The sequence below is a fragment of the Dermochelys coriacea genome, chromosome 1 (assembly GCF_009764565.3).
Source record: "Dermochelys coriacea isolate rDerCor1 chromosome 1, rDerCor1.pri.v4, whole genome shotgun sequence".
NCBI classification, from domain to species: Eukaryota; Metazoa; Chordata; order Testudines; family Dermochelyidae; genus Dermochelys; species Dermochelys coriacea.
The window spans coordinates 261,929,333-261,950,030 of NC_050068.2; the positions used below are offsets into that span (position 1 = coordinate 261,929,333).

A 20,698-nucleotide genomic window follows, 5' to 3' on the forward strand; every position below is an offset into this window, starting at 1 on the left:
AGATGAGAGCCCCTCAAATTATATCTGGTCATCAATGTGTTCTTATCTAATTTTGGAAAGGAAGTGTGGGAAACTTGCCCTGTGCATTGCTTATGTGTGTACTTGTGCTTGAAATAAGGGACTAATTCTTTTCCAGCCTGATATCTCTTCTTTACTTGACATCAAAACGCTGAATTGGTGACTTGAAGTTAATTTCCTTGTAAACAGACGGCAGTCACTAATGTAGGGTTTATTATGACTTCACTGCAGAAAGATCAAGCTGGGGCAGGAGGGATATCACATAACAGCAAAGGGAATGGAGATGTTACCTTGCTTTATAAGCACCCATATATGCGTTAAACACATACTCCACCTGCTCACTTGCCTGGTAAAGCTCTGTGGAAGATGTGTTCTGAGTAAACTCTAGTATGTGTAATTGTTACTGATCCTGTTTCTTCTGCTCAGTTCTGGTGCGACTTGTGGCGGAGCTGAAGTTGGAACAGTATGTACACTGTGTGTTGGATGAAAGCCAGAAAGAGGTCAGTAAAGATTATATCCTTGCTCCCTTTGGTTCCCCAAATTTGAAAATATGGAAAGTTACACAATATTGTGAATGGGCTCTTGTGGAATGTCCTAAATGCTGCCACTGCCTTCGTGACTTTGGCAATGTTGACATCTGCCCTGGAATTTTTACCATCATATCCCCTCCACCATGGCAACATAGCATCCTCTGTGGTTTCTCTTTTCCTTCCATTACTGCGGCAATAATATGGGCAGCTTTTTAGACCTGGAGCTGCTTGGCAGGCCTGCTCCCTTCGCTTGTGCTCTCTTCATTGCCAGGTTCATCACAAAATGTCAGACTTCCCCATAGCACAGACACTTGGGAGACAGCAGAAGTGGGGAGAGAGTTAGCCAGCTCCCCCATCCACCTACACATCAGCTTTGGGGGTGCAGCAGCAGGGCAAAAACCAGGAGGAGATTACAGCTGGGAGATTTGGTGGATGTGTTTAGGGACAATTGGCTGGACAAACACATATCTTCCGCTGATTTATCCTGAACAGTTAAGGGGGTTCCACTGGCTTAGAAGGTCCCATTTCATGGTGTTCATTGCACCATGAGGGGAGTTCACCATTTTGTGTGTGTTTCCCATTTTGGGCCACATCCTTATTGGTGATTCGTTTTCTTCCCTCCCCAGTTATCTAAGGCAGCCACCATGAGAGGGAGCCTGCCTACGTTTAATCTCCTGGGCAAACTGGCAGATGCCATCCCGGGCTTAGCTGATATATTGGTGATTGAACACGGTGAGTCATGCTTCATTATATCATGGTAGCATCTAGAGGCACTAACTGAAAGAGTGAGACAGACACTAAAAAGAAGAGGAGTCTGGGGGCACCTTAAAGACTAACAGATTTATTAGGGCATTCGCTTTCGTGGGTAAAAAACCCCACTTCTTCAGATGCATGGAGTGAAAATTACAGATACGGGCATATATATACTGGCACATGAAGAGAAGGAAGTTACCTTACAAGTGAAGAACCAGTGTTGACAAGGCAAATTCAGTCAGGGTGAATGTGGTCCACACTCAATAATTGATGAGGAGGTGTCAATACCAAGAGGGAAAATGGCTTTTATAGTGAGCCTGCCACTTCCAGTGATCTTCCTGAAAGCACCATCCTGGCCACCATGGATGTAGAAGCTCTTTACACCAATATTCCACTCAAGGATGAATTACAAGATGTCAAGAACAGTCTCCCTGATGAGGCCACGGCATACTTGGTGGCTGAGCTTTGTGACTTTGCTCTCACCCGCAACCATTTCAGATCTGGGGACAACATATATCTTTAAGTCAGCGACACTGCTATGGGTACCCACATGCCAACATTTTTATGGCTGACTTAGAACAACGCTTCCTCAGCTCTCGTCCCCTAGCGCCCCTCCTCTACTTGAGCTACATTGATGACATCTTCATCATATGGACCCACGGGAAGGAGGCCCTTGAAGAATTCCACCTGGATTTCAACAATTTCCACCCCACCATCAACCTCAGCCTCCAAGAGATCCACTTCTTGGACACTACAGTGCAAATAAGTGATGGTCACATAAACGCTACCCTATACCGGAAACCTACTGACCGTTATAGTTATCTACATGCCTCCACCTTCCATCCAAGACACATCACACAATCCATTGTCTACAGCCAAGCCCTAAGATACAACCCATATTTGCTCCTATCCCTCAGACAGAAAAAAACACCTACAAGAATCTTTATCAATTCTTAAAACTACAGTACCCAACTGGGAAAGTGAGGAAACAGATTGACAGAACAAGACGGGTACCCAGAAGTCACCTACTACTGGACAGGCCCAACAGGGAAAATAACAGAACACCACTGGCCATCATGTACATCCCCCAGCTAAAACCTCTCCAGCACGTCATCAACGATGTACAACCTATCCTGGAAAACGATCCCTCACTCTCACAGACGTTGGGAGACAGGCCAGTCCTCGCTTACAGACAGCCCCCCAACCTGGAGCAAATACTCACCAGCAACTACACACCACACAATAGAAACACTAACCCAGGAACCGATTCCTGTAACAAACCCTGTTGCCTCTTCTGTCCCCATATCTACTCTAGCAACACCGTCAGAGGACCCAACCACATCAGCCACACCATCAGGGGCTCATTCATCTGCACATCTACTAATGTCATATGTGCCAGCAATGCCCCTCTGCCATGTACATTGGCCAAACCGGACAGTCCCTATGTAAAAGAATAAATGGACACAAATCAGAAATGGTAACATACAAAAGCCAGTAGGAGAACACTTCAATCTCCCTGGACATTCAATAACAGATTTAAAAGTAGCTGCACTTGAACAAAAAACTTCAAAACCAGACTTCAAAGAGAAACTGCAGAACTAAAATTCATTTGCAAATTATCACCATTAATTTCATCTTGAATAGGGACTGGGAGTGGCTGGCTCATTACAAAAGCAGCTTTGCCTCTCCTGGAATTGACATCTCCTCATCAATTATTGGGAGTGGACTACATCCACCCTGATAGAATTGGCCCTATTAACACTGGTTCTCCACTTGTGAACACTGGTTCTCCTTCTCTTCATGTGTCAATATATAATGCCTGCCTCGTTGATAATGGGCTGTATGTGATGGCTGGTGGTGTTCTGTTATTTTCCTTCTTGGGCCTGTCCTATAGTAGGTGATTTCTGGGTACCTTTCTCACTCTGTCAGTCTTTTTCCTCATTTCCCCAGGTGGGTATTGTAGTTTTAAGAATGCTTGATAAAGATCTTGTAGGTGTTTGTCTCTGTCTGAGGGATTGGAGCAAATTTGGTTGTATCTTAGGGCTTGGCTGTAGACAATGGATTGTGTGATATGTCCTGGATGGAAGGTGAAGGCATGTAGGTAAGTATAGCGGTCAGTAGATTTCCGATATAGGATGGTGTTTATGTGACCATCACTTATTTGCACTGTAGTGTCCAGGAAGTGGATCTCTTGTGTGGACTGGTCCATGCTGAGGTTGATGGTGGGGTGGAAATTGTTGAAATCCAGGTGGAATTCTTCAAGGGCCTCCTTCCCGTGGGTCCATACGATGAAGATGTCATCAATGGTCTGAGGAGAGAGTCCAAATCGCCAGATAATCTGCCTTAAGAGTGCCGATGCCTGAGATGATGGGGCATCTAGGGTTTCCAGGTTTATGGATCTTGGGTAGCAGATAGAATACCCTGGTTGGGGCTCTGGGCGTGTGTCCGTGTAGATTTGTTCCCGTGCCGTAGCAGGGAGTTTCTTGAGCAGATGGTGTAGTTTCTTTTGGTACTCCTAAGTGGGATCAGAAGATAGTAGCCTGTAGAATGTGGTGTTTGAAGGTTGCCTGCAGTCTCCTGTTCATAATCTGACCTGTTCATTATGACAACAGCACCTCCTTTGTCAGCCCCTTTGATTATAATGTCAGAGTTGTTTCTGAGGCTGTAGATGGTATTGTGTTCTATACGGCTGAGGTTATGGGGCAAGTGATGCTGTTTGTTCACAATTTTAGCCTTGCACATCTGCCTTGTCAACACTGGTTCTTCACTTGTAAGGTAATTCCCTTCTCTCCATGTGCCAGTATATATATGCCTGTTTCTGTAATTTTCACTCCATGCATCTGAAGAAGTGAGGTTTTTTACCCATGAAAGCTTATGCCCAAATAAATCTGTTAATCTTTAAGGTGCCACCGGACTCCTCGTTGTTTTTGTGGATACAGACTAACACAGCTGCCCCTCTGATACAATCAGACCTTTTTCCCAAGGTCACAAAGCGAATCTGTGGCAGAACTAGACACTGGATCCCGATCTCTTGAGTCTCTGTCCAGTGCTTAGCCGCAAGACTGCTCTACCTCTCCTGCCAGTTCAGCCTGTTGAAGACCAGTCTTAGTGGACTGGAATTTGGAGATCTGTTTGCCTCTTGGGAGACATGCATGTGGTTGCACTTCCCCAGGTCTCCCTTCCCCAAGGTAGGAGTGTTGGTGTGAGCATGCTCAGCCCCTGAGTAGAGGAGTTGGGGAGCATGTATTGTTATGTAGTTTAACTGTGACCCCCTCTGGACAATTGTTACAGCATCACTCACTCCTCAGAGAATCACAATAGGTGGCCCCACATCTCTAAATATAAAGCTTGATTAGGGAAATAGGGAAAGATCAATTAACATGCCTTAGCTAATCTCAACCTAACCTCGACCTCTTTTCCTAGCCTTCATGGATAGGTCTGTAAAGTGTTTGTGGAGGCTTTTGCAGGGAATGTGCCTCTGCTGGATGACTTAGAAATGTCTGTTACCAGTGTTTTCTCTCAACAGCGGTCATTGTCGTTCACCACTCTAGGTAACTTAATGGAACACCTGCTGGCAGGCTTGATGTACCCCAACGAGGGTATAAAGGCTACTGTCTGCTATCTTTACGGCAAGCTGTATTCTTCCCCCATCAGTTCAGAAAGGCTGTCAGTGCACTTCACAGAGAAGCTGTGTGACCTCTTCCTGGCTACCCTAAGGAATGCACAGACAAAGGAACTGCAGGTTAACTGCATGGGTAAGACACCTCAGAGAAACAAAAGGTGGAGGGTTGTCTTTATTAGTCTGGGAGTCCTAATGTGTGCTGGATTCTGGATTGTTCCTCAGAACTCTGAACTTGCAAACTCTCAGCTGGTTGGACTGTTTCGGAGGTGGTGAGCATACTTGTCCACAGCTGCTGATCCCTTCTGTTACTGCACAACAATCGTTCATCCTAGCCCCATTGCCAAACCCTCCTGGTAACCAGGGAAGCAACACACCCTGCCCCACCTTGTTGCTGGAACCCCAGTGGTATCTGCTGTAACTGTCTCTGAAGGCCTCCAGCTTGCACCATGGCTTAACCTATCCCAATTTAACTATGTCATCTTCCTGGAAATCAAGTAATCCCCTAAGGTTAAAGTGACTGATTCCAACCTCTACATACAATCAGATAGATTGGTTTTGTAAAGTAGCTGGATTGATTCTGAGAAATGCAACTTGGAGATATGAAGTGTCTGTTAGTTGAGGCTGAAAAACTAAAATGGAGATTGGCTTTCTCTCACAAGCGCTGACTTTCCAATATGCTCACCTCTTCTCGCGCCTGGCTCACCCCTGCCCTGCCTCTTTCCACCGCTCCCCTGAGCGCACCGCGTCCTCACTCCTCCCCCTTCCTGCTGAGATCCTCCTGCATGCTGCAAAACAGCTGATCACGTTGGGTGGGAGGCACAGGATTGGAGGGGGAGGCACTGATCAGTGGGGCCCACCGGCAGGCGGGAGGCGCTGGGAGAAGAAGGGGGGCTGTTATGGGGGCTGCCAGTGGGTGCTTAGCATCCAGCATTTTTTTCTCCATGGGTGCTTCAGCCCTGGAGTACCCACGGAGTCGGTGCCTATGCTTTCTCTACGCTTCTGGGTGATGCAGTCAGAACCATTGCTTTGCATAGAGCAGCGATGTCATGCAGTACACAGGATGGTTTTGGCTTCACTCACACAGCTCAAATGCACACCACACAGCAATCTCTCTCTTTACTGTAGAAGGGGAACAGTAGTCTGCTTGCTTTTCACATCCAGCAGTCAGCCATTTGTAACAGATGACTCTTTTCAAAAGTTCACTCCAACAGCCGTGCTACATCACTTCTGAACTTACATTGGAGTGTCGCCTACAAAATCTCTTGTTTATGATTTGCATCAGTGCATGTTATGACGTACACTGTATGTTTATAATGTGCTGCTTGTGGTAGTATCTTTAAACTTGCAGCAGTTATAGAAATGGGATTATTAAATGGGAAGGTGTGAGAGCAGGTCGGGAGAATGGATAGCGAGAGGTGTGAATGGTTGGCACTAGTAAGTATCTGGGGGAGAAACTGGTGGTTGGGTCCCTGGCTGCAAGCAGCAGAGAAGTGGTGGGTTTTGGGCTGCGCTTTTTAAAAAGAGTTTGGAGGTGAGGAATCAGAAAGGCAGAAGGAGTGGATCAGGTTGTTGCAGAGAGCTGGTGCAATGGCAATTAAAGGATCCACCTATAGAAGAGGGAATGGGGAATGAGAGAATCAGAAATGGCAAAGAGGAGAATTGGGGATGGGGTGGGGTGTAAAGCATTGATGGACGGTGGAGATACATGGGGGCATGCCCAGAGAAGGTCCTGAATGTAAGCAGAAGGGTTTTGTCAAGAATACAGAAGTGGGTAAGGAGTTAGTGATATGTTTCAGGGCAAAATGTTGTGAAGCTCCCAATCCTCCCACTCCCAGTTTGCTGCTTGTTCTTTCTCTCCCTTTGTAGGTTTGCTAAAGGAGCTGCTGAATTCTGACCATTTTGTATCCGTTATTATGAGCAATTCAAGAAGAGGGGCAGATTCCGAGAATGCTGAGTTGCTAGAGGAAGAGAGCCCACTGCCGCTCATGCTCAAAAAGGTAATTGCTGCAGGGGTTACCACATCTGTCAACATGCCTTGTACAAGTGGCCATCAAATTATCTGTTTCTGTGAGGCGAGTTATCAATAGGAGCAGTTATTTGCTGCACTGGTTCAAGTAGCCTCATATTATGTCCCCCATACTGATCAATGTCAGATGCAGCCTAGGAAGGTGGAAATCCCCCATGATGCACCAGTTGTTGAATAGTGCACAGGTAGTGAGTGGAATTTCTTCCTGATCCCAGCTATGTTTAGCTTATACTCTGAAGCATGAGGATCAACATAGCTCTTGTAAGCATTAGCCTGGCTAGTGTGATTGCAGAGCTATTCTTAGTCATAGGCTTCTTTAATGTTTTTCTTAATCTTGCTGAATTACTTGCCTTGGTATTACCTTGCCATAGCAAGTTACCCTAGGGAATTATATGTTGCTTAAAGAGATTTCTTTTTGCCTGTTTTAAATTGGTCTTTTTCAAGCTCCCTCTAGGAATTATTTCCTAATCAAGTCTGTGATTTTGATTTTTTTCTTCATTTTTGTTTCCACACAGCTGTTGCTGTCCAGAGACGAGCTGCTACAGGTGGCAAGTGTTCAGTGTATGACTTCTGTGCTTGTGCATTCTCCCATCAGATATGCTCCTGCCTTCATTCACGCAGACGTCCCAGGTGAAGAAATACAATAATACCTTGTAGTTCTACAGTATCTTTCCCTCTGGGGGCACCTTACCGGTGTACAGTTTGGGCACATAGGTAATCAGCCTCAATCCATGTAATGCATCCACCTCTGGGGTAGTCACAACAGCCATTCTGCATCGACAAAAGCCACCAACAGTATTTTGGGAAGAGAAGTGAAAAATAAGCTCCTAGTTGAAATTGTAGGGGGAGTTTTATGTAATGTCCTGAGTTGGAATTTGGGCAGGTCATCAAGTCTAAGACTCCTCTTGCAAAAAGTGCCAAGGAGGATACTTATTAACTGTAATTGGTGTAAAAACTGCACTTCCAAATGCATGGCTAGGAGGCATTGGTGCAGTAGTGATTCAGAGCACAGACCATCCTTTACCAAATTACTAATTACTTCCTGCAGCATCTGAATTTTCCTTTGAAGTCTCCCATCTAAGAATTGACCAGGCCCAACCCTGCTTAGATTATGCATTCTCATGAGACCACAGCCCATGGAAGTATAACTGCAGAACCCAAACAAGCCAACTTCTGTCCTGAATTAACCCTATGTCATCCCCTTGACTTCAGTGGGGTTGCACAGGATGTTATTCAGCTCAGACTTTGGCCCAGGATGCCAACCCAGGGAGATGTTAAACTTTAATTTCCCGTCCGCAGAGGAATTAATCACTTTGGTTTTGTGCATCCCCTTCTTTGGATGTGTAAGAGTTTGAGAGGAGGGGTCACAGCTGCTGTGACAAAGCTGGCTTTATATCCCTTAAATCACATCAAAGTCTATAGCCATATTTCAGCTGCTTGCTAGCTCTGTACTGGAAGGATAGCAGCCCACCTGCCTTCAGGACCCTGCTGCTTTTTAGTCACTTTATTCTGAGGATAATGTACCATAATTTTCCTCTGCGTTCTCTCTACCTCCTTTAAGAGTCCTATTCCACAGTAATCCTTGCTTTGGCTGAGCAGAGCTGGAATCCCTTTTTCCTTCAGGACTCGTCAGTGCTGCTGGACACCAGCCAGAGGTGGTGGGTGGTTGTCTCCTCTTCCCTAGGGACCATTACTGAGTGTTACTGTTAAATTAGTATGGCAATAGGGTGGAAAAAAGAAGACATTGCACCCAGTTAAAGCCCCTGTCGTTCTCCCTGGCCCCCTTTCCCTTATACTAGGGGCCGTTGTGCCATGCATGGCGGAGACGCTGTTTTACTACAATGGTTTTATTTGTTTGTTTGCAGAATTCCTGTTTGAGCATCTCTCCTGCACCAGTGAAATTCTCCTCTGGTCGGTTTATTGCTGCCTGTTGCTCCTAACTGAGGAGCGGCTTTTCTTTTCCAAGTGTCACACAGTCTATGGTAGGTCCCAGTCTTTCCTAGCCTGGCAAAATTGCTAGAGTAATATCACATGGACACTGAAGATGGGGTTGGAATTTCAGAGCCTTTTACTGCAAAGTCACTGGTCCCAGTCAGGCCCCAAATTGGTAGTAACTGAAAATTATTCCTACATGATGCTTGTCTGGAGACTTCCATGACATAGGTTTATGGTGCCTGAGTCCAGTTCCTGATGGGCATATGTCCACATTACAGAAGCCACCAGCACTGTTGACATTAACTGATGTCTTGTTGGCAGTCTCCAGAAAGAGGCCAAGGACATAGGAAGACAGAAGCTGAATTCACCATTAGGGTGTGTCTATATTTGAGCTGGCAATATGATTCCTGGCTTGTGTAAATGTACTCACCCTAGCTCTGCTTGAGTCAGCACCTAAAAATAGCACCGTGTCTGCACCGGCGCAGGTGGTGGCTTGGGGTAGCCAGCTGAGTGTGAACCCAGAGGAGTAGTGGGATTGTACTTGGGGTAGCGACCCCAAGCAGCCATCTGGGCCACCACAGCCACTCTACCGTTTTTAGGTGCTAGCTCAAGCAGAGCTAGTGCAGGTATGTCTGCGTGAGCTGGGAATCATACCTTCCAGCTCAAATGTAGATGTGGCCTTTACAAGTGGAAGCTGAGGCATGTTGGCAGAGAGCACAGTGAATGGGGAACTTTTTGCTGCCATTGCCTATGTCCTGCCAATGTCAGCAGATCCTCCAACCCCTGTCCCCCTTTGAAAACTCATCTCCCACCCCCATCATAACTCTTCTTGGCCTTTTGGCATGTGTGTTAAAATCTCCCTGATGACATCTCGTGAATGCATGCCCCTCTGCAGGCATCGAGTCTGTGGTGAGGAGCCTGAAAGGGATCCTGCAGCTGAATAATGTGGAGCTGCACAAGCAGGGACTCTTGCTGTTCACTGAAATACTGAAACGGTAAGGGACCTCCTACTCACTCACACGTCACTGAATTGGAGGACATTGCGAAGGCAAGGGAGAGCACCTGTTCACCAAAGAAGGGCCCGAGAGCAAGTTTCAGATAAAACTGACTCATCCACATCTCACGCACCACCTACCAAAACAACTGCCCCTCAGTAGCTCCCGTGGCAGTGTCAGCAGAGAACTGAGTAAACAGTCCTCTCAGCCTTGGGAAGGACATTTCCAGGGTAGGACAGAGGCACATTGGTGGGGAAGAGAAGGGGGAGCCAGGGGATTGGGTCAGTGTATGTGAGCAGCTCTGCACAGCTTGTGCTGCTCTATGGCTAAACAGAGAACACAGCCTCCAGGGCTTTCAGTCCAACACCTGTCACCTGGGTTAAATTTTACATAGAAAAGAAACACTAGGCTGAAATACAAATTTGTTTCCCATCACTCTTCTTTTCTGCAAAATAGGAGAATTCATGTAGTGTCTGTTTTTACCCCACCCCCCTTTATTTCTTTGCCTTTCCATCACCCCAGTATCTCATCCTTTTTTTTTTTTGTTTTTGCTCAGTTCCCCAAGCTGGATTGCTGTGGCATGGCATTACAGTCATTTCTGTAGCAATAAAAAAAATGTGATGCTATTGGCACAGGATGGTGCTGGCAGAGCAGGGTCCGTCAGAAGGAGAGAAACCAGGACATGGGAAGGGAAAAGCTCTTGCTCAAAGTACACATTTCTGCATTAATCATTGCAAATGGAAGAGAGGATAATACTGTATCTTGCCAAGCTAATGGCATATTTAGTATGTGTTCTTTGCTATGCTTTGAAGTACAGTGTTTCTTTCACATGATCTATTTTGTGTTGGGGAAAGGGATCCCATCAATGATCCTCTAATTTTTCCCCTTCTGCTTGCTCTCTAACTGAGGGTTGCTGCATTGCAGTAACACCTCCTCTCCCCCACACCACCACAGTCACTGGCCAAAGGGGTGGCTGAATACAGGAATCCATCCCTTAGGAATCCATTCACTTTTTGAAAGGGTCAGGTGACTTGCAGGAGTGTCAGCACAGGAGGAGCAGTGGGCAGAGTTTGGGACCCAAACAGAGATGCTGCATTTAGACCTTTCCTCCAATACAAGATTACATCATAAAGTGCCCTACTGCAGTGATGTTTGTGCCCCCAGTAGGGAAGCATTTCTCAAGGATTCGTGTTTCAAACAAGAAAGTAAAGTTAATTAACAAAATAAGAAAGTAAGTAGAAGAAGGTGGGGTTTGATGCATGGAGACCATCCTTCCCAACAGCATTCTCCTCACCCTGTCTCCCAAGCAGCTGTTCCAGCTCTTCTTTCAGCTCTTGCCTGAAGCACCCGTGCATGGGGTAGGGATGGGGTGCTGAGCTGGAATTAATCCTTTCTTCACTGAGTGACCAAATACTGCTACTGCACCCAGTCATGCTTACTCCTGGCCTTTCCCCATTGGTAAAGGCCCCTGAGGGCTGAACGCTGTGGCACTGAAGGTTCTAATGTGTTCTGCAATGAGAAGGTCAAGTCACCAAAGCTATCATTTTTCAAGAACTAGAACCTTTTCTGAGACTTAAAAAGGGGATGTATCCAGTCAGTGCAGTTCTCCCTGCCTCTGTGATCCAGTGATATTTTTAAATTAAATATATTGGTCAATGTGGTGCTCTTATTTAAAAGATTACTTTTCAAGTTCATGGCATCATCCATGCTTCCTGGCCCCATTCGGCATTAGAAGTCCCACAATACTGCAAGAGAAGCTCCTTTCATGGCATTTCCAGCCTCTCTGGAAGCAGGGTATTTGTTTCTGTATTTAGAAATGTCTTTGTTCAGGTAGACATTCAGGTGCCAGAGTGTTGAGCATGGTGTGAAGTCCTAGGGAGGTGAGTTCTTTCTCTTGTAGGGAGGCTGTTTGTCCTGAAGTTTTCAGACCAGTGTTTGTTGATCCAATCACACACTTAGGTTTTTCTCCAAATCTTCTGACATTTATTTGATGTGACGAAGTGGGAATGTTCTTGATGTTTTCTCTGAATACTGTGTGGGTGCCTCAGTTTCTCCTATGCAGTTCTTAAGTATCTAGGTAGTGGGATAAGGGTGTGTGATTGTTGCAGAGCCCTAGAGGGGCCGCACAGAGAATGGCTGACCCCCTGTCTCCTGGCAACTGATGGCCCGGGCCCCTCTCCTCTGAAAAAGTGCCTACTGAAGGTGTTGGAGAACAAAAAGATCAGGTGAACTCCTGGCCCTGGAAAGAGACAAAGGCTGGAGGAGGAGCCGGGGGGGGGGCGAAGGCTGGGGGAGACTGCTGGAGAGTGAGTCAGTTTGGGCTGGCTGGGGATGTGGAGTGAAGTACAGTTGTTGTTGTCTGGCTCACTGCCCCCCAAAATGGACCCGGCTGAGGGGTCCTGTTCTCTGTACCTACAAGCTCTGTTTTAGACTGTGTTCTGTCATCTAATAAACCTCTGTTTTACTGGCTGGCTAAGAGTCACATATGACTGCAAAGTTGGGGTGCAGGACTCTCTGGCTTCCCCAGGATCCTGCCTGAGTGGACTCGCTGTGGGAAGCGCACGGAGGGGCAGAAGATGCTGAATGCTCCAAGGTCAGACCCAGGAACATGGAAGCCATGTGAGCTTCTTGCTCTGAAGACAGTCTGCTCACAGAAAGGAGATTTCACCAAAGTCCTGACTGGCTTCATAGGGAGCAGTTCCAGAGCATCGCCCGGGAACTAATTTGCCTGTCATGAGTGGTGCTGGGATCCAGCCATAACAGACTCATAGACAGCATGAATGTTTTGCCTGGAGACTACATGAAATCCATGGAGAGTCACTATCTCAGTACAATGCTAGGACTTTGCTGTGTGACATCTGGTAGCATGGCCTGAAGCTGCAAGACTTAGCGTCTTTTGGGGAATAAACACCGAGATGGTCTTATTTTTTGATACTCTCTTTTCAAGCAGGGGTTGTCACAAAGCTTTACTCATTTGCTCCTTGTTTCCCCTTCTCAGGCAGCCAGTGGAAATCAAGTTATTCACAAATCTAGCCATGTGTAAAGATGCCATTGGTGTTCTTGTGGAGGCAGTAAAATGTCCGGTGCTGGAGGTAGCAGCAGAGGCTGTGAAAGCGGTGGCAGCTATTATGAGGTAAGCAGGAAGGGGTCTGATAGGCTTCTTTCAGGAGAGATGTATTTTGGATGTGACACATTTGTCTTATCCATATTGGCCTCTTCAGATCTACTCCTGTCTGTCCAAATCCATCATAGTTGCCTTCAGCCCAGTTACAGGCTGAAGGCTTTGATTCTGTATAATGTGGCTGTGCCAAGAGTTGGTGAAGGTGTGCTGTTGTCAATCAAGTCTTTCTTCATGCTGACCTTGCCACGACATGTGACCTTCTAGGAAGTGAGCTGTAGCTCACGAAAGCTTATGCTCAAATAAATTTGTTAGTCTCTAAGGTGCCACAAGTACTCCTTTTCTTTTTAGGGAGTTCTGTCTCTAATGGGGAAATTTCAGAGGTTTCTTCCAACTCCCAGCTGCTGTCCTTCTTTCTCCCCGTCTCCACAGGAAGGACCACTTGAGCTGTCCCCCAGTGCAGTATGTAGAGTTGCAGAGACTGATTGAGACTATGCTGAAGCGGTGCGCTGACCTCTCACTGCCACCCATTAACAGGAGGTCTGCAGTAAGTCAAGGAGGACCACTGCTGTTCCTCAACAGGGGTGGCGGATGATGGCTTTTGTATATAGATGCCGCATAAACTCATACTTCCCCTTTTTCCATGGGTGGTGGGTAGCCGTTAGGGATCCCTACAGTTTCTCTTTATTCCTCCTTCTCTGGAAAGGCCTCAGTTCCTCTCTAGTTGAGGAAGGCTGGGTATGGGTCCCTTTGGAGGCCATTCTTGCTTCTGCCAGATCAATGGAAATGTGGGGAGGTTTGCTAAGAAGTGGTGCAAGGCATTCCTTCCCTCAGGGCTGAGTTTGCTCCCTCCATGTGGTGTCCTCAGCTCCAAGAGAGTTCAAGCTCCCCACCTTCAGGCTCCTTCACAGCGTGCTTCCTCTTTCATGTTTATTACCGGTGATGATCTTCACTCTGCCTTAAACTCAGGGGGTCACATTCCTTGGGCTGTGACCCCCCTCTCACCAAGAGAGCTACCAGCAATCATTTGGATTGCAAATCTGGTCCTCTTCTCGTGAAGGGGAATTGGGCAAAGATCCAGAGGTGTATTTGAGGAGGAGGAGCAATTTCAGGTGGCTGAACACGAGCACGAAGGTTAAGAACCCCTGTTTTAGATCTATATGCACATGGGTTTATGTCACAGGTGTGTTTGTAATGGAAGGAGCACTTGGCTGAAACGTAGGGTTGTGCAGGTAGGTGCTGAATTTTCTCTAAAAGAATTGTGCATGGTCTGAGTAATGTAGCATCTGTTGTTTTTGTCTTATCTGATGGGGGACTATGAAGTTGTTTCATGCTGCTTGGTTAGACCTTAGATGTCAGTCTATTTGCTTTTCATGAGCTATGAGCTCCATTAGCACTAGTGAATCTCTAATAGAGGGGGAACTGGGCTGTGGAAAAGAAACTAGGTGCTGACTTCTTTTGACTCAGGGAAAGCAGAAAATGCTTATTATAAGGTGGAAGTTGTTTCGGCATCAGATGGGAAAGGGGCTCATGGACATGCAGTTCTCAGACTGCTCAGGCATCAATCTGTAACTGTTCTTAAATGTTGTCCATTCGGAGGGAATTCAGAGAAGTAGCTCACGAAAGCTTATGCTCAAATAAATTTGTTAGTCTCTAAGGTGCCACAAGTCCTCCTTTTCTTTTTGCGAATACAGACTAACACAGCTGCTACTCTGAAACCTGTCAGATGATTAAGGAGCTGGTGGGTTTGACGTATGAAGAAAGATTAAAAGAGCCATGTATGTCCTTGCTCACCAAATGACTAACAGCCTGGTCCTACAATTGAGAAGATGCAGGAAGACTCCTGTGGTCCCTTGAAGCCACATTGAAGTCATGGGACTCTGTGGGAGTCTGCCCATTCAGTCAGCTGCAGGATTGGGGTCTAAGGAGGGATATAACAATCTACAAGCAACTTGAATGATGTAAAAACTGAGGAGGAAGAGGAATTGTTCAGGGTTGTCCAAGAAGTAATGAGATGAAACTGAATTAAGAGAAAATTAAAGCTGAATAGTCTGCCCAGAGCAATGGTGGAAGCCTCATTATCTGAGCCATTTAAAACTGGATCAGACAAACCCTTGGCAATATATTGCATTGTGCAATGGGCAAGATATTATCTAATAGACCTGTTCCGTCTCTAATCTTGATGAGGGAAGTGCAGATGGGTAATAATATTGAACAGAAAGGAACCCATCTGTGGATGAAATGAGTTTCGAGACAGGTTTTTTCCCCTACCCCACCCCTGGTTGGTTAGATGGTTTGGGGGGAGAACGTTAATTTGTTTCACATATAAACACAAGCTCTTGAGGACATGTCCCTGCTTCTGTCCTTTAACGGGGTGATCTTCTCTCCTCAATCTCTCAGAGTCACCTGGGGCACAGCACTCAGAACAAAGCGGTTTTGCGACAGGGGCAGTTCCTGCTCAGCACTGTGGAAGGCTTCAGAAATGCTTGTAGGTGAGGAGATAAGGGGATTTCTGTTGGTTCTGGCTCTGTCTAGTCTATTGGTGAGCGAGTTTCCCCCTCCCACACACACACCCTGTGCCCGGCTAACATTCCTTACAGTCTCTCTTCAGCATGAGGTGAAAGTACAGTATATGGTCTATCAGCAAAACTTTTGGAAGAGCTGCTCTTTGGTGAGTCTGCCAGCTGTTAGCCAGATGCTAGAGCAGACTGAACTACTTAGAGGAATCATTCTCTGTGCCCTTCAAGCCACTAGAGTGGATGTATCCAGTCAGTGGAGTTCTCCCCATGCGTCTGCGATCCAGCTGCTGGACCTGCTGGCCAGAGGCTAGAGATGATATTTTTAAATTAAATGTATTGGTAAATGTGGTGCTCTTGAAACTGGAGATTTAAGTTGTCTGTTTAAGCCACATAACACGTAAACTGCAGGAAGTTGCAGAGTATAGTCCCCCTCATGATGATTCTACCCAGATGTGGAGGGACTCACTTCTAAGAGTGAGAGAAGAATCTCCTGTGGCCTATTTAATCCTTGGTGGCTTCACTGAGATTCCAAAAGAAGGGGGACCCAGTACTGGTTTTGATGGTTTTATGACACAAACCTGTCCCATTAGAAACTTGCCTGAGACCCACCAGCTCATTCCCTGAACAGCTATTAGAAAATAACAACTTCTGGTCACTAACCAAATTTGGTGGCTAAACTTGAACTAGTGGAAGACTGTATTCCATTTCCAGTCCCCTCGTTTTAGTAGGTGCTGAAACAATGCCTTGGTACAGTGTTAGGGGGTTCTGTGCTTATATAATACTGTCTTGTGGATGAGATGCAAAACTGGGTTCATGGCCATTCATGATCATTAAATACCCTATGGCATTTTTATAAGATTTGAGGTGTTAGTCCTGGCGTTCAGGTCAAATTCCAAACTGGCTAAGTACATTTAACCAAACAATATTGTCTCCTTGCCCTGCAGCAGGAATTTCATTTAATTCTTTCCCCTCCTGTGATACTATTGTGTAGTGTCACTGGCTCAAAATGGCTGTCAGGTTTCACTCGAGACAGCTCATTTCATTGACTCATCCCTGTACATACAGCGTGTGATGTGCTCTGGGGTCCACCAGGTTCTAGAGGTGTAACACACTGTAGGTTCTGCAGAGAGCAGGAGAGTGCGTTCTCTGATGTCCATGTGTATGTTTCTAGGTTAGCTGTGGAATGTCAAAGCGACCCCTTGGCTCAGGAGAACGTTTTCACTGCGCCTGGCTCGGAGAGCGAGAATACTCTGAGCAGCTACTCTGAGTTTCTGCTGAGGATTTGCGACAGCCTTTGTATCCCCATAGTCCTGGTAGGGTTAGTTCAGAACCCATGCTGTCCCTCAGGCATAAGGGGCACCCAAGCAGTAGAGATGCTTATGGGAGATTGTTGAGAAGAATTTGTGTGGGAAAGAGGAGAATTAGGGATGGACCAGTGCATCAAGCTCATACAAGTGTAGTTGTGGCATATTCTGTCTCACGCTGAGCAATCCTCAAATTATTTGGCTTATGGGAAACGGAAGAGAGAAGTCTAGAGGGAGGGTGTACGAACTCAAAACCCTGCCTGCACTCCATAGAGAAGACAGCAAATGTCTCCAGACCATGAAGTCTCTGAAATAGCATCCCACGCAAATTATATAATAAATGACAGGTTTTGCCACTGCTGGAGGTGATGTATGTATGAACCACTCTCCCTCTTCTCCTCTCTCAAGGCCTGCCACTAGCCTGGCAAGCAACAGAACTTGCAAGTTCCTTTTCATATAGGCTTATGCAGCATATTGATTAACCTGTGGAACTTGCAAGCACAGGGCATTATTGAAGCGCATAGCTCCAAAAAGCAAAGAATAAAGGTAAAAGAAGGAGCAGGTGCACATAGCTTTGTACTTTGTTTCTTACAAATCTATCACTACACCCCTTACAGACTTAGGGCCATAATGAGCAAAGCACTTAAGTGCTTATGTCCATCTCTATTCAGCAAAGCGCTTAAGCACGTGCTTAACTCCCATTGATATCAAAGCACATGCTTAAGTGCTTTGGAGAATTGAGCCCTCAGTATCTGAACAGAAATACCATTTACTTAGAGGAATACCATTTACTGTGTAGAGTAAAAATGACAATATCAGTCTTATGCTTCAGGGCATTAGCTGATTAACAACTGCAAACAGGAAGAATTTTTCTCCTTGGTGTAGAGTCTTGCACAGTTAGGAACAATTATTCAGAGAGGGAAGTTGTTAAATCTGCCTCTGAAACACCTGGCATAGGCCACCGTCTGAGGCAGGATACTTGCTGTCAGCCATCTTGCTGGAACAAGGGCTTTTTGGCTTCAGTCACATTTGCCTGGCTTTGTAACCATGTGAGACTCACTGGAAGATCACAGATTCCTCCTGTGTGTGCTTGCATGTTTCTCACCACAAAGGCATAGGTACTGACTCCATGGGTGCTCTGGGACTGGAGCACCCATGGAAAAAAAAAGCGGGTGCTCAGCACCCACCAACCACAGCTGTTGGGCTGGCCCTGCTGATTAGCTGTTCAGTGACTGGCAGGAGGTGCTCGGAGGAGGGGATGGAGTGTGGGTGGAAAGAGGCGGAGTGAGGGTGGGGCCTTAGGGGAAGAGGTAGGGCAAGGGTGGGGCACTGGAGAAGAGGCAGAGTGGGGATGGTGCCGCAGGGCGGAGCAGGAGTGGAGCACCCATCTGGAAAAATGAAAGTCAGTGCCTGTGCACAAAGGGATACGGCATTTGCTTGCTGACCATTTCCTCTCCCCACAGAAGCACTCAGAAAGGACTTTCAGCCCAGGTCTGATGGAGGTTTTCATATCTGCCCTCAGCACTCTGTTCGCTGTTGTGCCGAGCATGCATGAGAAATTCTCTAGGAAGCTGGGTATGCAGAATTCTGACATTGTATTCACTGTGCTTTTTTACACAGTGAATAACCTGATTAACCTGGGGAACTTGCTGCTGCTGGATATGATTGAAGAAAAGAGCTTAGCAAGATTTCACATAGAGCCATTTATTTGAGTAAGACTAGCATCTGCACTTATGTTAACTAGGATAAAACCCTGGATTAAAAACAAGATCTGCTGGGTGCTGGAAGGAGTTTACCCAATAGCATAGCACTTCAGTTAGGTCCATTATGGGAGCTTTGTACTTTTCCTCTGAAGCCTCCAGAATTGGCTACTTTTGGAGTCAGGAGATCAGACAAAGTGTTTTATTTCCTCTATATTTCCTGTCTTCTTTACTGCCTTCTCGGTCAGAGATGAAGAGGAATTCACTCTCACCCTGAGCTAGTACACTGGGCAGTGCTTAACTCTTCTTTCCCATGGGCCTGTAGACCCAGTGAATCACAGATACACTCTTCTCTCCAAAATCTGGAAAAATAATTTGCCCATGGAACCTAAAAGAGAATGAGCCTGGCAGTTGCATTCTGTCTGGGGTGACCTGTGTTGTTTGCCCGTTGTTGCTTTGAAAAGCCATGGATGGTTGTTTGTGACATGGGGTCCTGCATTCTGTGCTCTCATGATATGTTTATCTTCCCTCCTACTCTGCCTTCTCTCTAGCGTCCTCTTCTTTCATTCGACTGGCATTGGAACTAAAGGCCAAATTCTGCACTGGACAAAGGTACTGTCCTCTATATTGAAACCAAACCAAGAGTTTCCATTTGAGAAAAGAGGAAATATCCTATTCTTGCAGTAGAGTTAAATGTGAATATATCTGAAATACCCTCTGTTCAGTTAGGCCAGCACCATTTTCCTTCATCTGTTGAAAGACCTAAATAGTAATTGAAAAGGAAAAATGAGGTGGATGGAGGTGGGATGGGAAACTGATCATATAGTGGCAAAGTGAACTCCAAACTTCTCCAGAACTGGTTTAAAAGATACCCAGTAAGGAACATGCTATGCAGATTCAGTAGAATGGTGCTGCTGTGATGGAGTGATGACACTGGATGCCATGGAGAGGAGAAGTTACAGCAGATTCCATCTCACTGGAGCTCTGGCATTCCAGGAACAGAACATATCATCTGTAGAAATACTGGTGCACTGATTAGACAGGACGGGGAGGGGAAGAACGCTAAACAAAATACATTATGCTGGGTCATTTCAAGCAGAGCTTGGAAGCTTATGGATAGAGCCCTGCGTGCATAGGCGACACATAGGGGGATGTGTGGGGTCAATTGCCCCCTTCCTCCCATATTTCTCTGGGCCTGCCGGGCAGTGGGGAAGGAGAGGGGCTCCCTACTCTCACTGCATTTGCCCCCTGGCACACTTAGCCCCTGTCCCTAGCAACTAGGCCGAGGTGGGGAGCGGAAGGGGCGGGATCAACGACTTTTCACCCAAGCAGCTCCAGGTCGCAGCTCTGGCAGCACAGCAGCTGCCTGAGAGAGAGCCTGGCTTGGGTGACTGTCCTCCCCGCTCCCTCTGCACCTCCTGCCAGTCACTGAACAGCTAATCAGCAGGGCCAGCCCAACAGCTGTGGTTGGTGGGTGCTGAGCACCCGCTTTTTTTTTTCCATGGGTGCTCCAGCCCCAGAGCACCCATGGAGTCAGCGCCTATGCCTTTGTGGTGAGAAACATGCAAGCACACACAGGAGGAATCTGTGATCTTCCAGTGAGTCTCACATGGTTACAAAGCCAGGCAAATATGACTGAAGTCAAACAGCCCTTGTTCCAGCAAGATGGTTGTCAGCAAGTATCCTGCCTCAGACGGTGGCCTATGCCAGGGACAGGGGCCGAGTGAGCTGGAAACTTGCTGGGGAGGAGGAGAGACTCTGGCTCACTCAGCCCCTGCCCCCAGCAGCTGGCTTGGATGGGGAGCAGAGGGATGGGGCAGGCCTGGCCGCCACCCCAGCCAGATTCTCTCTCAGGCAGCTGCTGCGCTGCACAGAGTTGGCAACTCAGAGTGGCCAACTTCAGCCAGCATGAGAAGTGGCTCCCTTCTGCTCCCCGCCCAGGCCCAGCTGTCAGGGAGAGCGGTTGAAAGTTGAGGGGAAATAGAGTGGAAGAAGGACAGAGCCTCCTATCTGTCTCCCCTGCTAGTGGGGCGGGGAGAGCATGGCGGCCCCGGGCTGGGTGCAGGCAGTCGCTGGACAGAGGAGACATGTGGGGCAGTCATGTGTCCTCCCCTTTAGATTGTGCCCTCTCCCCCAGTATCCGGAGGCACGAGTCGTCTATGCCTGCACGGATACAAA

The 20,698-nt window shown here is 46.9% G+C and overlaps 1 protein-coding gene across 13 annotated transcripts in view; it reads left to right on the forward strand.

Moving 5' to 3' along the window:
* MEI1 (meiotic double-stranded break formation protein 1) overlaps positions 1-20,698 on the forward strand; it is a 66,010-nt gene that overhangs the window by 9,849 nt on the left and 35,463 nt on the right. For 10 of the 13 annotated variants that reach the window (XR_006273724.1, XR_006273723.1, XR_006273725.1 and 7 more), the window contains exons 4-16: positions 445-518; positions 1,175-1,280; positions 4,853-5,056; positions 6,790-6,920; positions 7,465-7,579; positions 8,815-8,931; positions 9,780-9,879; positions 12,878-13,012; positions 13,430-13,544; positions 15,398-15,489; positions 16,688-16,829; positions 18,284-18,395; positions 19,072-19,132. Coding sequence is in view for 10 of the 13 variants with exons in the window: in XM_043490725.1 (XP_043346660.1) it covers positions 445-518; positions 1,175-1,280; positions 4,853-5,056; positions 6,790-6,920; positions 7,465-7,579; positions 8,815-8,931; positions 9,780-9,879; positions 12,878-13,012; positions 13,430-13,544; positions 15,398-15,489; positions 16,688-16,829; positions 18,284-18,395; positions 19,072-19,132 (1,504 nt within the window). In the remaining 3 variants the exon portion in view is untranslated. The remainder of the gene's footprint in view (positions 1-444; positions 519-1,174; positions 1,281-4,852; positions 5,057-6,789; positions 6,921-7,464; positions 7,580-8,814; positions 8,932-9,779; positions 9,880-12,877; positions 13,013-13,429; positions 13,545-15,397; positions 15,490-16,687; positions 16,830-18,283; positions 18,396-19,071; positions 19,133-20,698) is intronic. The other 3 variants (XM_043490698.1, XM_043490721.1, XM_043490730.1) reach the window with 2 other exon arrangements.